Genomic DNA, 18,973 nt, shown 5'->3' on the forward strand with positions numbered 1-18,973 from the left:
TTTTTTTAGTATTGATAATTATTTTTTACCGATTCTTAGGCAAATTAATTGAAAATATCTATAAAAGAATCAGCAAACAAAACGCAAACAAAAATAAATGTTAAACAATAAGCATTATTGTATTAATATACAGAAGAAGAATGGAAATGGAATAGAGCTTGTTTAATGCCCAAAATAAAAGTTCATAGAAAGGATATATACAAGCAAGTGATGTGTTGCTTGTCAGTTGATGATGCATTATAATGCGTTTTACATGGGAGTTAGGATAAATCGTGGGTCTATTAAGGCCACACACTAATGGAAAATCAAAAATATTCGAAAACATTTTCCCTCAGGAAAACAAAAGATCGTTTTAGAAAAAGTTGATGTCAACAAATAGCTGCCATTATTCCAAAACGATTCGGAAAATATTTTCTTTAAGGAGAAACAATGTTTCATTCTATCCATTAATGCTTAAATTTTTACTCTAAAATGAAAATTACCATTACATCAGACGAAAGATTATGTAATATTTGTTTTTTAATCAATGAGTCAAATCTAGGGATTTTGGAAGATTTTTAAAAATTGTTGAATAAACTTGAATCAAAAAGTTATGTATTATTGAAAATATGAGACTTTATCTTCTTTTTTCTTTCTTTTCTTTCTTTTTTAGTGTTTATAAAATAAAGCGCACATTGGAATGGATCAACCGATTTCAATCATGACAAATGGTTTATAGTCATTTGGTTATTCCCGGTATGTAAATAGGATACGGTTAAGCTTAAGGTTGGTCATTTATAGTCACGAATATTGGATTGTTATTGGTAATTCTTAAAGAGTTTTGCATGATTCGAACTCAAGCCCAATTTTTCAACAAGTTCGCAACGTCTTAAATACCTCTGATGAAATCTATCAATCTATAGTCTTATGTTATCTTCTTAAGCGTATAATCCTTAACCATTTCACGACATTTTTATGTGTTCCACTAACTACTCCCCAAGTTTTGGGCCAATTTGTTTTGTTTTGATTATCTTTCTAAGCGAAATCAATGCACAAAATCAAAAACTAAAATTAGCAACAAAAAAATTTTCCAGCTTGTTGCCGTCATCATCATCATTATAATAGGGAAAGGAAGGGGGTTGGTTGATGGCAGCAGCAGCAGCATTAAGAGAAAGGGGGGAATACAAGTATGTATAACAATGACTTGATTTATGGGCAACTCGTGACTGAATCCATGAGTCTCATAAGCAACAAGGGGGAAAAATGTGTGTGTGTGTGTGTGTGTGTGAGGGAGATTGACTCAATGCCCAATAATGATTTGGCGAACATTGGCAGTTAAGTGAACCGCGAAAAAGGGCCATGAATAAAAATATTTGGACATCAATAGAATGGAAAGCGGCTCGCGCACACATGAAAGAAAAGCCTGGGAAAAGCGAGTTGGAAATTTCTCTTACTTTTCGCTTGGTTTTTTGTCGGCCAATGTCAAGTAAGGCCAAGCGGAGACTTTGTTATGTTTATTTTTATTTTTTTGCTTTCCCCTCATGAGTTTGTTTAAATTCATAAATTCATAAATAACGTGAAATTTTTGCACTTTACTCGCACACAAGCGTCAGTCCGCGAAGCTGTCAAAAAGGTCCTCAGTGTGGTTCTATGTGGCGCCAGTTGGTTGCCTTGCCATGCCTTTGCCTCTGCGTTTGCGTTGCTCGGGCATTTTCAATTTATTTTCACAGTCTGAAACAATTACCAAACAAAACGAAAAACGAGCAAAAAAAAAAATAAAAATAAATAAAAACGAAAACGAAACGAAATGAAATCAGAAATTAAATTTGAAGTGAGCAAAACATACGGCGCAAAAACGAGGACATGGACACACGGCGTTCAGTTCAGCTCACACAATGTGAACACGATGAGTAGTAGAGCAATGGGCGAATGGGGAGGGGGAGAGAGTGTTGTGGGAGTCGAGAGTTGGGGGCTGGTTGGGTGGGTGGATTTTAGCTGGGCGTGTTTGCTTTAAACACCCGCTGGGCGTTAAGTGGGTGTGGCAACATGTTGGCAGATTATGCGATTACGGAGACATAGACACACAAACTCGCCAAGCAAAACATCGAGCGCGACAGATGATGACAAAGAGGAGATACACAAACAGCAAAAATTCATTATGAAGAATTTAAGCAATTTGCAGTTTTTTTTTACATTTGTTGTTGTTTATTAAAATTTAATTTGGAAAGTAAAGAGGAAAAATTCATGGGATATTCATTCAATCAATAAAGTGTAACAGCAGAAGTACTAATATAGTAAACATCCAGAATATCTTCTAGTTTTAGATAAAAGTATATTCTAGAGATCTATTCCAGATATTTGCACAGTTTGTAAAGGGAATTTAGAATTAGGAATTCTCCCGTTTAAACTTGTCGTTCGTATTCATAGTTAATCCTTGTGTTAACTAGCATTCAAGAAAACTCATATTATGAACATTCGCTGTTTGTATATTGTAAGAAAAGTCATCTATGATTTTGAACACCTAGAGCTGAGTCTAAAGTGAATAAAAAACGATTTCAAATGAATAAGTAAGCTGACTTAAGGCTCATGTCACATCGATAAAACGACACAAGATCGAATTGAATGAGTATGAATGTGAGTACTTCAGTTGTTGTGATTCGAATTTACATTTGAATATACCGCATATTTCTTCTTTGCACCAAATGAATATTATTTGTTTGTTTACTTTAAAGACGATGCCAAAGAAAATGAAGACACAAAATGTGTATACATGAATTATTTAGACAATTCAAATGCCAAAGTACTTTTAATATGAATAATACGAATGCCATAGTTCTTTTTATACGCATAATTCGAATGATATCATAGTTTTTATTCGAATCTTATTGTAGGTACTTTTCATACGAATAATTTGAATGTCAGAAAAGTTTTCTAACTAATTTATTCAATCGTATTATGTATGTATATATGTTTGGATACTATTTCATACTAATTAATTAACACTCATGAACTACAATTCGAATGAATTCATTCATTCATGCAAATGTGCATCATACTCGTATTTTCATCCTTACAATCAATATAAGAAGTTTCAAACTCACAAATTAAGGATCGTATCACTTTAACTCATTTTCTTATTAAGATTTCATTACAAATCTCTTATCTATGTACTTGAAAAAATCGTGTCTACTCTCTAACTAATTATGATAACTCAATTGCTCACTTGATTTAATGCCTTGAGCCTGACTAATGCACGTAATCTCGGGAACACTCTAATTTTATCCCTCTGGGAACTATTTATGACAATACGATGAGAGAGTAGTAAAAGGAGGAGGAACAGCAGAAACCGAGAGGGAGAAAGAGAGAGAGTGGGAAAATGTTGGCAAACAATTGTTGATGTCCTTTTGTCTCACTGTGCAAACATACAAAACGCAACAGTCACAACAATTGGTATATTCCAGCTCCGCTTTAGTTCTTACTGGTCCTGCTCCTGGTGTATTGCTCGTCCTCACCTCCGTTGATAATTTGACTCTTAAGTGCTCTTCAGAGTTAATCCTATTAAAGCGTGTTAGTCACACGCTCAACCAACACACACACACACACAAAGACATCGAGTGAAAGGACAACCCCCGAGCCCTTGAGCATCCTCGAGTGCTACCAGTTTTGAGGGATGAGCCCTAAAAATTGCAACAATGAGGCTAATCGACAGATCATAAAATGATCAAAATGTTATGTGAAACGCATTTCAGGCGCAAAGGCATAGTCTCGGTCTCCTTCTCAGTCGCAGGCACGCGTCATCATCATCATAGTTGACAGCGTGGTAGAGATAGACACACCGTTCCGAAGGGTAGCTATTGCCACTGACTGGGTGTGCGTGTGTGTGGGATTCTTTTTTTTTTCTTTTTGGGCATAGTCAATTGAGTGGTTAATGAAAATGAAAAGGGGTACACAAGGCAGGAGGAAGGGCCAGGGGGACCACCGTGACATCATAAAATATCACGGTCAAGTGAGTGACAATTGTTTGATTAGCCAAATTTAATCGTATATCAATTGAAGGATTATAAAAATACTATTTAGAATCATTGGGCATCTCAAAACAACGTAATTAAATTATTCGTTCAAAAGTTCTTATGATATTATAGTCCTGACAAAATAGGTTTTTAGATATACCTGACTTAAATGTCGGCTATAATTTGTAATTACCGCTCAACTTCAATAATAAATAATTATTACCATTTTAACTTTAGCTAGTTTGCTTAAGGGCTATGCATATGCAGGGATATTTCTTGGAATCAAGAACTAAATAGATATTTATCTAAGTGTATAATCACTTAAACTGGTTATTCTGATTGATATTCATTTAAAATTTATGCCTACAAATGAAAACTAGATACATATGGATTCATATTTAAGCAATCTCTTATATTTTGTCATCATCATTCTACATTATTAAAAAAAAACTTTTGGAAACGGTATAAAGCAGAAATGGAAGAAGAGAATTCTACTTCAGCGGGAATAAGTTCTCACATTTTTGGGCCTAATTTTGCATGAACAGTTTGACTGTTGCCTTAAAATCTTTCTGTCTATCTCTCTCACATATGTACATACAGTTCTTATGAAATTTATATGGTAGAAGAAATCCTTGAATAAGGCAAAGTTTTTTTATTCTTGGATTCTTTGACCGAAGTTGACCCTCTGTCCCTTCCTGTCTATGTCTTATTTATTTCTTACACTTGCAATTGCATGTTATTTCTTGGCTGATTTGTATATTACATAACTGTTTGATCGGTGCTGAGGCAAATATGCTGCTTTTATTTAAAAAAATTCTAAATATGAATTTTTAAGACGAAACGAAATTGAGAAACTAGTTTATTCGTCTGGTCAAGTTTTTAATTACCCTCCGTAAGGCTATAAAAAGACAAATATAGAGACAATTTCAATAAATATCACATTATGTTAAAGCGAAAGTTATAGAAATGTTTTTGCTAAGGTTAACGGCAGGCATTAGCATTTTGGTCATCTACAAACTGGAGAGGGGAAAAAACTATGACTGTGGATACATACATACAAATCTATCTATATAAATATTTTATACTCGTAGATAGAACAAGACAGAGTTACAATGAGAGGCCAGTACTTGATATCCTTAGCGAATTCTCCAAAATATACTCGACAGAAGGTAAGAAATATTGTACATTTGAATTGAACTTGTTTAGGTTTTTTTAAAGGTAAGGGCTCACAAAAATGGAGAATAGGATCTATACTGGGAAAGCAGGATGGCTGAAAATATTCTACTGGGAACTTAACTTGCCTAAATAAATGAGTATTGGCTCACACACCCTCAAACAGCAGACATTAGCGCCATCTACAGCGTAAATGACAAAACGTTGACACTTTTTTTGTTGGGTTGATGTCCTGACTGAAAGCTGTCACACAAAGCTCTCTATACAAAAGGACTTATTGACTAGGACTTACATAGTGCATTGCTGCCAGAGCCTCCTCCTCCTCCGCCCGCGCCTGCTCCCGTACCTCCTGCGCCTGAAATTCCAGTGTTAGAACTACTAGTACTGCTACTTTTGCTGCCACCATGCCTGCCGGCAACGCCACCGCCTCCCTGCTCGCTTGATGACGAAGATGAGGGAAGAGCCGCATGTGAGGATGTTGTCGAACAATCCAGTGAGGATTTGTCTGTGAAAAACAGAAGAACCGAAACGAAAAAAACCCCAAACAAAATAACGAAATAAGTAAAAGAAAGAAATGGCAAACAACATGAAGGAAAAATGAAAATATGAAAAACACTTTAATTGCCTGGGCAGCACAAATTTGCACACTCAGCATGTCGACGGCACGCGCGCTTCTTTGACTAGTAGACTCGCTTTCAACACACGAGAGAGAGAGAGAGAGAGAGGGAGATAGAGAGAGTAGAGAGAGCGAGCGAGAGAAAAGACAAAATAAAATCATAAATCTTCGCATAGATAATTGCCATCGGTTGTTAGCTAGAACACATAGTGGCTGTTGACTGGTTTTTATTTATAGCTGCTCTCACTCTTTCCCACTCCAACTCCCTTTCTCTCACTCTTCCACTTTACCCCTCTTTACCCCCTTGAATGGTCACGCAACGTTGCTTTGCTCGGCATTGCGCTCCCTGTGACAGATCCTGTGAACCGCAAAGGACCATAATCGCGAGGGTTGTCACCAGTCAGACAAAAATGTTTAATTGCCGTAAATCTTTGTTTGATGTAAACAAAGAAAAGAACGAACGAACGAACGAACGCACAACAAAAACGAATGAAGAAAGAAAAAAAAAATCTCGAAAAAGAATTTGCTACGCTTTCAATTGACATGTCAAACCGGACATGATACGCAGACTATGAAAATAATAATAATAATGATGATAATAAACCATGAAGATGGGAAACAGCATGATGACGAGAGGACGATTGAGAGATTGACATTGCGATTGCAATTGTGATGAGATTGTCGATGCGAGTGTGTTATAATTGTTGCATATCCTTCACAAAAACATTACGAAAACCAAAAAAAAAAACAAACATTTTGAAGGGAATGAGAATTGTGAGTTCTAGATTGATGATCAACGAAATAATATTTACCAAGATAGTGTGGGAACTGTTGAGCCCCTTTCTAACCTGTTACTTCTCGAGGACTGGGCGACGAATTTAAATGAAGTTTCAATCAAATCTTGATTCTAAAGAAATCATCAACAGATAATATTTTCAGGGAGGGTCATATTTTTGATTAAGGCATTTTGTCAGTATCTTCAAAGTCTTACTTTTTAGGCTTATAAAGAGATGAAAAAAAATCAGACAATATTCAAAGTATTAACATTTCGGCGAATGCCCAGACCCCTCAGACGCCCTAGATCCCTAGATCCGCTCATGTAAATCATCTGAAAATTTTGTAAGAGTGTGTTTAGATGAAGTTACACAGTTGTATTGCACCTGTTCTGAATGGGAAAAAAACTAATATTCAAACCTTTAAGAAAACAACTTGCAATTACATAAAGTAATTTCATCATAATGAGTTCTCATTTCTATGTGGGTAAAAAGAGAAGAAATTCATCTTACAATTAGTAATCGAAATATTAGCAGATGAAGAGGTAAAATATCATTCTTGGGAAATTGCCATTAGCCAGGACATCGAATACAACGCTTAACCACTTTTAGTTAATTAAACAAAAGTTTCTCAGGTTTTAGGGTCAACTAGTATTATCTTTTTTTATTCTGATAATTAGTGAAATGCATAGCGCAGAGAGGAAAAGTTTTTTGATCCCATAACATAAGATTAACATTAAATTATCTTCCGAAATTGTTCACTTTTCCAAAGAGAATACATACAATAGATGGCAATAATTTCTGAATAGGTTAAAGGTTGTTTGTCTAGGACCTAGCCCAGGATCAATTTAATAAGAACAGACTTCCTGCAACACTTTCCTTAACCTTTCCATAACAGATTGGTCTTCTATATGTTTTCCAACTTATGTCTTACATATTCCTTAAAGTCTTTTTTCTAAAGCAATGCGCTTTTCTCTCTAATTCCAAAGGCAAAAATCACTAATAATTGGCAAAATGTTCATTTTCTTAGTCAACTGTGCTTGGGTTTCCTTTGAAGTCTTACGAAAATAACTTTCCGAAACCCTCTTATGAAATATATATAAATTTCTTCAACTTTAAAGTTATTTTAATTGTTGCAATTGATGTAAGAATTCTTTTCTTTATTGTTAATCAAGTCTTTAGTTCGTATAATAAGCAAGTCAGTACCAAAGAACGAACGTAATTATTTTTTATATGCGCTTTTGTGAGTCTCAAAACGTCTTTTAAGCACAAAAATAATGAGTTACGCATGAGAGAATCTTTTCATGATTCCACACACAGACACACACTTACTATATATATATACATATATACACAAACAAGAAGAAGAAAAAGATAGCAAATGACAGCAGAGAAGAAGAAAGAAAGAGAGAGACAGAAAGGAAAAAGGACAGCTAAAAAGGATTCATTTCATATTTGCTTGAGCGCGTTGACTTGGCTTGAATTGAGTTGAATTTTGGCCTGGCAGCCATTTTGTTATTGCGTTGATGCTGCAAAATTGTGTGGGTGGAGCAAATTGCTTCGTTTCTAGGATCGAAGGTTGTAGGTTGGTGGAGGGTATCTACTTAGCTGATTATTGCCATATAAAGGATTTTTAAATAATTTTTTTAAACTGACAGTCTGGACGGCCAGCGTTTTTTTTTTCTTCTATCTATCTAAACTTTTTCTCCCTCTTGTCTAATTGAAAATGTGAGGCATAAATTTGCCAAATAAAAGAAGAACGGTTTTCCTTATTCTCATATAAGAAAAAAAAATTGTAAATGGACATGGACAACTTGACTTAAGACGGAGGCAGCATAACAAACTCTTGCCTGGCACGCGATAGTTCTCAGCTCTCTGTTTCAGGTTCTTAGTTCCAGTTACAGTTTTGATGTTTCTATTACAAAACTCCTTCGGACAAGTAACAACCCTCCTCCGAGAGGTTCGTCCTTAGACCGGGTCACATTATAATCCACTTCCGTTTTTGCGCCAGCTTAAATTGATAAATATGTAACAACAACTAGAAAACAGAACAGAAGCAGAAAAAAAACCAAAACCAAACCAAAACAAAACAGGACCCCAAAAATTCTCCACACAAACGTTTTTGTGGATAATTCAATTTTTTTGTTTTTATAATTTTTCTCTTCTCCCTCTCGTTATTGTTTTTCTGCTTTTTTTTTGGGTTTTTTTTTTCTTATATTTTGGTGGACAAGGCAAAATTATGTACATGGCTGGTCGCGGTTTTTGGCCATTAAATGTAACGGACTTTGGTCTTGGACATTTTTGGCATTTGGACTAAACGCTTTGCATGTGTGTTACGGTTCGCTTTAGCCGGTGGTGGGCCAACAACATATGCTTTTCCAGCTTTGAATGTGTTTAAATAAATACGCGAAAATTTCGCCACATTTGTAGGACAATAACATTTTTATTTGTTTTTTTTTTTTTGTCTTCTTCTTTATTTGATTTTTGTTGGTTTTTGGGTTTGTTGCCTCAAGCGGAAGCCCAGGATTTGTTTTTCCGCCATTTTTCGTTGGACATTTTTCGCGTGTGTGTATGTGTGTGCTAGACAGCAATTTTGTTTTGAGAAGGTCATTGGGTGGTATTCACCTGATGGATAGCCAAAATAAGAAAAAAAAGAACCATGAGACAACCAATTGGCATGAAAAATAAAAGCGGAAGAGTAGCTCTACTCTAATTTTTCTGCAAATGACATAATGTAGAGAAAACGCAATTTTTTCATTAGCCAGCTTTTAGGCGCGCAGTGAAATTTGTGTTTTTTTAAGGAAAATAGAGAGAGTTACTTCCACTTTGCTTTGCTTTTGCAATTACTTTTTCAAAAAATGATTTCAAGGATATTGGAATTACAGCAAAAGTACTATAGAACACTATTTGATACTGAGATGATCGAAGTGATCCCATTTAAATTTAAATATGTAAAGTTTCTTCTGCTCAGGACTAGAAATAACAAGACGTCAGGCTCGAAAAAAAGCCAAACTATAACGGTTTAGCCAAAGGTCACCCATGCAATTGTGCCACAGTATTCGAAACTACATCCAGATATTGATAAATATTTGTATAAAACTTTGACGATGATCTCATCAAAAACGTCAAGAAGAATGCTACGACTATCAGAGGGAAGTCGTTAGTCAGTTTAAATAACCCTAAATAAAACCTTTCTCTGTTGTGCCCTAAAATAAGCGGAATGAATGCCTTCAACATGCTCAAGTGGCAAAAAAGGAATATGCATTTTTTATATTTTTCGTGTACATACCTCTAACTTTATGATCAACATGTGACGTTGAACTAGATGCGGTTAAAGATGGCGCCGCACTAACCGCATCCAATGGAGATGCGGCAGTAACTGAATGTCCAGCAGCGCTGGAAGTTATGACACCATGTTGTGTGCCGCCGGCGGGTGAGCAGCCTGCGGGTGGCTGTAATGTATCCAAACGATGTCGCTGTACAGAACTCGAGCCCAAAACTCCCGCACTACCAGTGCTGCTGCTGCTGACAGCATTATAGTTTAACACACCCATGCCAACTCCGACACCGACACCGACGCCAACACCAACGCCCACACCCGCTCCAGCATTGTGAGGCAATCCCAGACAATTGCCAGCTCCATTTCCACTTTGAACGGGCAAAGTATCCAGACTATCGGTCAAACGTTGGCTGGAATAAATGTCACTGCAACATAAATTGAAATTGGTTATTCAGTTAGTAAATAGATAGATAGATAGTTTGCCCTGTACCTGAAAGCACTTGTGGCTCCAAAAAAACTACTACGATCCTGGAGAGCTGCTTTGGCCTTCTCGACGCTCTGTTTCAGTTGTTCAAATGTCGATTGATGGAAACGATATGATGTCCAATCTGGTGAACACTGACCTAGTGTAAGACAATCCTCGGTCTTCACTTGTGTCAATGTTGGAGGCGAGACACGCTTCAGGTCAAGCGCCGTTTGATACGAACACGAGTTCTCGTACATGGCGCCACCTGTTGGCTGTTGGCTAAACAATGGATTCCACTTGACTCTAGTAAATAAAAGTTTAGAAAGTTAATAATAACCTTGGCGGGCAATTTCACAAATTATATATAATAAGATTTACGTCTATCTAGAAGCACGCAAAGTATCCAATCTTTAAAGCAAGCAATTACCTAATATTAATTTAGACTAAACAATGACTCAATTATTTTAAAATATTTATTTGGTCAAACGCCTTCAGAACAATGTTGGTTGTAACCTTATTCATTGTGAATAATAAATCTGTTTTTTCTATAACACTGTGACATAATTTTCATTGTGTTCCAGATTGATTAAAGACATACTGCTTTAAGTATGCAATAGACTGTAAGTATTCTTTACCTCCTTAGGTTTATTTGATACTCTATCTGAATATCGTATAAAGCTTTATTTATCCAAATGTTTACTCTCAAATTGTCCAAGACAAAGAGCCCAGCCAAACAATTTGAAAATATCTTAACTACAGCTTATTACAATTTAAATAAGAAAGGATAGAAAGGAGGTTTTAGGTAAAGTTGAGAAGATGCCAGATCCAAGGAAAAGATGAAAAAGGTAAAAACCTTTTCAGATTTCTAATATTAGTCAAAATTTTGTTTAAATTTTAAATATGTTTTCGCAGAATTTCTTCACTCACCTCATGGCCAATTATAGCATTCGAATATCATAAATCGTTTTTCAACTAGACGCACACACACACACACACACACCCACATCTAATGACTGCAATTTTTGCAACAAAATAGGCAACCTCTAATTGCCAGAGAACTCTTTCAAGTTAGTTGTAGTAGTGAAAAGGGGCGATAATTAATACCCTCTCCCCAAAGTGCATAATTATCTTTTGCCGTGTTATTTATGGTCTTGCTTTCTTTCTAAATAGATTGTTTATTTTTGCTTGTTGTTGTTGTGTTTTTTCTCTCTGTACAGTCTCGTGGTAAATTTCTAGTTGTTGGGTGTCTATTGCGTATGAGCGTGTCCTGTGCGTGGGTGTTGGTCATTTTCAGCGTGTCAGCTTGGTTAGAGTTAAGGGGGTCTGATGTCAGCGGAGAAGGACGAAGAGGAGGGAGAAGGTCGGTTAGACCGGCATGGCAATAGGAGGGCAGTTGCAGTATTGCACCATTGTTCCATGCAAATTTTTGTACTTCGTCGGAAGTTGCTGAATTTTGATTTATGCCAACGAAATTTATGCCAACGAAAAACTGAAGTCCTTATCCTGGTCCTTTTTTGGTCCTTAAAGTTCTTTTGCTTTAAGCAGCATCAAACCAAAAATTTTCTTTCGTTATCTACAAATTATGATCAGAGTAGAATGAACATAGACAGACGGACAGACAGACATTCAGACATTATAAACGGCCTGCACACGCCTCATTTATTATTTATTATTATTCTACTTTGGCTTGTAAGCAAATTTTCAGTTCAGTTTTCTGGGGGTTTTCTCTTTTTCGGTTTGAGTTTCGGTTTCGGTTTCGTTTCGTATCGTTTTTTCTGTTTTCTCGTTTTTATCACAATTGCCAGGAACGCGCGCACAACCGGAAATACGAGCAGGATGCCAGGATGTTGGTCTCGAGAATGACGCGTGTTAGTCGAGTGAAAAAGATTGCCACAAACAACATCATCTCTTCGTTGGGTTTTGCTAATGATATTATCCTCCCCTCTTATCGACTACATACATATATATACATACGTATGTATATATAGTCGTATGTATCAGCTTTTAATTAACACGCCACTCTCCGCCAATATTGCTGACTCTTTGACTCCATTTTTAATGGATTCTTTGCATTTTTAGCATTGGATTTAATGGAATTTTTGCTCTGATATTATTGTATTTTTTATTTTTTTGTATGCTTCTCGTTTTTACTATGTTGGAAAACTAAGCGAGCTATTGTTCTTCTAATTGCTCAAAAGCTGAGGTTCAACTATGGTTTATGAATACTTCCGTTTTTGCCGTTTTTTGTTTGCTAATTTGATTACGACGGCATAATATGAGAAATAGGTAGGTAGAGAGGGAGAGCGAAAGTGCTGTCTATGTAACTATCCAAACATCAGTGAACATACATAGTTTATGTAGCTATAGAGATCAAGCCTCTTGTGTTCTAGGCTAAATTCTGCCTATTTTTATGTTGAAACTATGAAAATTTCATAAGTTTTTCGTAATTAAAACCTGATTATTTGTGTGGTTTTAAAGTCTATTCAACGCATTAACTTTTGGAAGAATTGTATTAAGTATTGAACAAACCATGCAAAAATGATAAAGCCCTGATCTCCAGGAACGTTCGATTTTTATAGAATGTGTGCAGTGATTCGATCATGACCGTAAGCATGAGGTGAGGGTTCCAATTCCTGGGAAATGAGAATCCACAATCGTATTATGGGTTTGCCCTCTATCTCTCGGAGATTGTTAAGAAGATCACCTACATCTACATTAAACTTTAGTTAAGCAATGGGTACCTCAACCTGTAACCCATTGCTTAACTAAATGACCACTTTTCATAAAAAATAAGTTCTCAATAAAATGTAGAATACAAAATTTAGAAATCAATATCGTAACGAAGATTTATTTGCAACAAATATCAATCCTTTTCATTGCAGTAAAATCGTGGTGAATTGATGAAGTATTTTTGTTTCCTTTCATTATCCTCTGATTAAAATACAAGATGCTCAAAACTGCCCTATGCAGATGTTGTGAGAAGTTGTGAGTCTCTCCCAATCTCAAGTCTTTATAAAACGTTTAATACCCGATTTTCTTGTCTTGAAAATTTGCTAAAGAGTGCTGGAGATGATCTAAAAAGCATTAAGAATGTTGTAGCATAGCGTTAAACCGCCACAAGATCAAGCTACATGGCAAAACTTGCTAGCACTTTTCACAAAAATGTATAATTCAACCCATAAGCCTCCATTTCGTTCTTAACCGATCATACTTGAACTATACGCAATATTTCAACGATGAGAATTTAAAGATGTGCGTGTAATTTGTTGAACAAAGCTTTCTGGTTGTTGAAATAGTATTTCATAATAATAACAAATCAAACATCAATCTGTTTACAAACGGAACTGAAATTAATCATTGCCAGAGATAAGTACTTCTATTATGGTTAAAGAGTGTTTATGCACCGTGATCCCCATTAATGAAAATTTGGGGTGGCCAAATGTACAATTGATCAATGAAAAGTTCAATAATTTACCGCTTTTTTTGTTTTTTTCATTCCTAAATATATCCAAAACAGTTTGGTTTAGTCTTAGCTTTAGAATAAGAATTTGGACATAATCTAAACCCAAAATTTTTGGTGTATGGTAAAGCTCACCGCGAAAACTACAAAATAATGTGAATTTTTGGCAACTAATTGAAAAAAAAAGTGTCACAAAATGATTCCATGCCAGTTTGGACGTCGTTTAGCCACAATATAAAAGGAATTATCCTTTGTTTTAGAACACTCAGTTCTTACAAAATATAAAAACTAGAACTAACAATTTGTTTTTGGTTTTTTTTTTCTCGTGTGGAATGTGAGCTAATTGATTATTTACAGATGGCTGTAAAATTTGTTAATGAGGGGATTCTATTGTCATTTTTATACTCTGGTGATTACTTTTATTCGTTATAGGGGAATTCGCTTGAAACAAAATAAGTAAGCTGCGTTTAAATCAATCCATTCATCAGGAAAACCTTATTATGCATATATGTACATAGAACGGCCCTATGGAAAAGTTGTACTGTCTAATCAAATTTATATACGCATATGTAATAACCTTGATATATCGTCTAACACTTAAATTTAAATTTACAATGTATTTAAAATATAAATGATATTAAAAGATCAGTTAATCCTATTACCATTTATTTTAGATATAATGCCTTCACATGCAAATAAAAAAGGGATTTTACAAAAATACTATAAATAAGAGACTAATAGTTATTTTTAGTTGTATAACATTAACTTACCTCAGGATTATGCCTGTTTGTGTGTTAAAGTTTATCCAAAAACAAATTTGTTTTTTTTTTTTATGAAAATCCAATTTACTTTATTAGTTTACTTTCTAATTTCGTTCACATTGAGCACACACCAATAAAAAAAAGATTGTGCAATATTGTCAACGCAACTACAATTAGGGTTAATTTTTTTTATTTTAGGGGTTCCTTGGGGTCTTTTTGTAGTTGTTGAGGTTTGTCCAAAAGTGTTCGCCCCCCACCCGACAACGGATATGCAAGAAAATTTGTCAATGAAGGCGACGGTCACCGGCGGCGGCAACAACGACCACGGCGACTACAAGGAGCAGAAAGGACGAGGACCAGGACAACGACGACGACCTAGAGGTGGCTAACGTAGACAACGACCACGCGTTTGCACCTTGAACATTTTACAGGTGGTGAGAGACTCTTGACCAAACGAAAATGAAATCAACGAAAAAGCGAAATTTCAATAATTTCCGCACAAAAATTGCCGCCACACATGTGAGTGAGAGACAGAGACCGAAACCGACACCGACACAGAGACAGACAGAGAGCCACCGAGAGGAAGAGGGAAAGGAACAATAGTTGTGGGTAAATTGTTGTATCCGTGTCCAAGCTCTGGGGATATATATTTTTCTTTCTTTTTTTTATTTTGTGTTGATTTGGATTTTGAAAACTTCCGTTTTGTTACCGCAAATAATAGTCTCCGTTTTAGTATTATGTGAATAGGTATAGGAGTAGTAAATTTTGTTCAACGATTTGGCTATCCGCGACGTGTTGCACGGTACCGCTTACTACAAGTTAATGTGGCCAAAGAACACCGAACCAGAGATCATCCCAAAGATGGCGACACACTCCTCCCACAAAAGCACAGCTTTGTGTGTGTGTGTGTGTGTTTGTGTGCTATTGTCACCCCATCCTTAGTAAATGGGTTTTGGTCTTCTTTTTGTTATATATGTGTGTGTGTGTTGTTGTGCCTTGTGGTTTGATGCGCAGGCGCTTTACGTGGTTTTGGTTTTTGGTCTCCTTTTTATCTGGTAAAGTCATCGGCTGCTGTTTTTGAGGGCGGAGCTAGCCAAAAATCTCTGGGGGCAAAATAAAGCGGTGCGGCGGCATGCTGGATGTGTGATGTGAAGTACAGTGAAGTCGAGTGGAGCATAGAGGGAGAGAAAGAGAGACAGAAAGAGAGATGGCTATAGAGCAGCACGGCAGCATCATTAGTGCGCTGGAGACCCCATTTTTGCTGGTCGGAAGTGCGTATGAGCAATATTTTAACAATGGCGTTTAAAACAGTTAAAGAGCGCACACACACACACACACATAGAGTCTTCTTTTTCTTATCTGTCTGTATATGTGTGTGTGTGTGTGTTTTTTTTTATGTGAGCGTGTTTGTGAGGCCATTAGGCTCTTAGTTTTCTTCGTACTTTAAAGACTGATTTTAATTTCTCCCTGTGTGTGTGTATATATATATATGTGTACGTATATTCTGTGGCCACAATGGCATCCCTCAAACAAACTGATTTACAGATTTTCGCCCGAAAAGGATATAATTAACACACTCACTCACACACACCCAGACAGAGGCAGAGCGATGTATGTATGTGTGATGTGTTGTTTATGTGTGGTAAATGAGTTTTAGATAAGCTTCTCTCTATCCTTGGATTTTGAGTTTCAACATGATTTAGGTCTTCATTTCAAGTGATGAGCATTTCTGATTAACGACAATACCAAAATGGTGTGTGTGTGTCTGTATGGAGAGCAGATAGATAATGAGCATAATGATTAAGAAAATTGGCCTACTAAATCTAAATGAGATAATTACATAAATAATTCTAATGGCCCCCAAAATTTGCCATAGAGAAACAAGGAGAGAGAGACTAAACAAAGGTAGTAGGCAAAAAACTTGGCAATCTTTTTATGTTAATATACATATTTAGTCTAGGCACTACTTTGAACTGTTTTAATTACATTATCTTCTAGGCAAATACATTAGTTTTTTTTTCGATTTTAACTTGAACTTAATCATAAGACTTAAAAACTAATCTGCGACTCGGGTTTTTAAGATACTTCATGATGGGTCGCAAGAAAATGTGCAAAGCCTTAGTTTTTCAAATATTAATGCCAGTTCAAAGACACGATTCTTTAAACTGAATAAAGACATTAAGAAATATAAGGTTTTTGGAGAATATTGGAACTATAATATATGGCTGTGGGCCTAATTTTGAAGAGCGGGTTCAACACAAAGACGAAAAAGAATTTTAAGGCCGGTCCAGCCCATCTCAACACAGTAACTTGTTAAAGCGCCCTGGTTACTGATCTAATGTTTATAATCAAACCATGTGGGTAATACATATTAATATAGATTTTATGATATTTTCTAAACTCATGAAATTAATGAGAAATTAAAAATTCGTATTTATTGCTTCGCATTTTGGTTCTTTTGCACAAGAAATGCCGATAAAATGATTTTCGACAAAAACCCAAAGGCCAAGAATTCCGCTACGAACCGTATACATTCCTTAATTGAACTAATCTATATATGGCTATATAAACTTACCTTGCTGTACTGATCACAAACATACATACACATAAGCAGCACAAACATTTGCCTTAAATACACATTTTGCATGGTTTTTAAATGTTGATGAATATATTACACAGGCCGAAATGATTTTTGGTGACGTTAACTTGAGAGGTGTTCTTAACTAATTCGGGTACGCTTATTCTGACTGCATACTCAGTTTTTGACCATCACTTCGAGATTATGTAAAATCAGGGGATCTGGGATTGGAAAATAGGCACCAAAAAGTATACTATAGAAAGATAAAAAACAATATTTCTACATTTTTAAGAGATTTTAGAATATCCTGTTCATAAAAAAATCTTATTTGCAATCATTACTTATAAACACCTGAGTAGATGCAAGAGATTCCAATATTTTTTTTTATTTTTTGGTTCAAATTTTTGCTCACTTTGTGAACCATATCCAGATATTATGCATTATAACAAAGTAACGTCTCTTCAATATTTTGTAAATTGCTTTCAAATCATATCTAATATATTAAAAGGTTAAAATAATAATGTCTTAAGTACAATAATTTGTTTATATTGTGCTATAAAATATTGCAAGTGAGATCATTTTATATAATTCCAACGCATTTTGTTTTTAAATTCTGTCGCGATGGACAAGAACTAAGTACAGGGCCGTGATCAGCACCCCCAAATTACTATAAGAAACCTATTGAACTAAAAATACTTTTTCATGACCTCAAAAATGTCGGCCCGTGTTATAGACTTCTTTCCACTTTAGCTTATTGTTAGACATATTTCCTTACATTAAACCTTTTTCATTCATCAAACTTTTTGAATATTTATTGAATCATATTTCAAGGTTTTAGATACCATTTTGTACTAACTGTAGGTTTAATCTCTGTCATTCCTTGTATTAATACTCAAGATGCATATACAAACTCTTAAGGATTTCAACCCCCACCACCGCCAACTACGAGAGGGTAGGGGTAGGCGTTTACATCATAAGCGTATGCTACCAATGAATATCAAAGCGAAATCTCCTGCGACCAGCACGTGTCTCTAATAAAGAAATTACTTGTGGTCACACCCGTGCAAAAAACGGCAAAATTTTGAACATCTTCTGGTAGACCTTAACTCTAAGAATTTGCGTTATCAGATTGTTTTCCCTGTGAGGTGCATATATCAAAAGATGGGTTCGGCGATTTGACAAGTTATGAAAGAAAATAGGTTGAATTGGGACCGCAGAGAGAAACTCTATACTCGACTGGGATTTTACAAAATAATTTTCTTCGTTATGGTTGGAAAAGCAGAAAATTTAAGGACCATTATATGAAAATGAGATTTTCACGACATTTTTCTCACCAAGCCCCTTAGGAATCCTCGTCCTTTCGACAGGTCTGTGGTAATTGCAAGATTAAGTTTTAATTTTTGTAAAATTATATCACAACAGTCGTCGAAAAAATAGTTGGAACATTACCCGATTATATATCTCTAATTAAAATAATGCCATATGAACTCTTAAAAGTTTTCCAAAATGGAATTATTTTTTATAGCTTTAAGCTTTGTAGAAAAGTTTCATTTATTGTATTGTATTGCATATTCACATATTTTTAGCGCATATCCTCGAAGCTTCGGAAAACTTTCATTTATTGTATTTCATATTTACATATTTTTACCGCATATCCTCGAAGCTTTGTAAAGCTTTCATTTGTTATACTGCTCCTTGAAAAGCTTTCTAAAGGTTTTTTTCCAACCTATTTCAAAATACTTATATCAACATTTTTAAAAATAGGATTTTTATGAAATCACTTAGTAGATTTCACTTTTTTAAAACTTCCCAAGAAGCTTTTCATATACGGTAGAAATTATAAAATCTTAAAGCAATAAGAAAAAAGAATTTTTATA

At 35.4% G+C, this 18,973-nt stretch overlaps 1 protein-coding gene across 5 annotated transcripts in view; it reads right to left on the bottom strand.

The window, feature by feature from the left end:
* The window catches only part of LOC6639478 (DNA-binding protein D-ETS-3), a 33,562-nt gene extending 22,696 nt beyond the window's left edge, over positions 1–10,866 (bottom strand). For 2 of the 5 annotated variants that reach the window (XM_047012062.1, XM_015179089.3), the window contains exons 1-4: positions 10,725–10,866; positions 10,322–10,600; positions 9,841–10,256; positions 5,455–5,667 (exon numbers count right to left, since the gene is read on the bottom strand). In XM_047012062.1, coding sequence (XP_046868018.1) covers positions 5,455–5,667; positions 9,841–10,256; positions 10,322–10,554 — 862 coding nt within the window. In that variant the 5' untranslated portion in view covers positions 10,555–10,600; positions 10,725–10,866. The other 3 variants (XM_047012064.1, XM_047012063.1, XM_023179930.2) reach the window with 2 other exon arrangements.
* Positions 10,867–18,973: the final 8,107 nt, after the last annotated feature.

This window comes from Drosophila willistoni (genome assembly GCF_018902025.1).
Source record: "Drosophila willistoni isolate 14030-0811.24 chromosome XR unlocalized genomic scaffold, UCI_dwil_1.1 Seg144, whole genome shotgun sequence".
Lineage (NCBI taxonomy): Eukaryota > Metazoa > Arthropoda > Insecta > Diptera > Drosophilidae > Drosophila > Drosophila willistoni.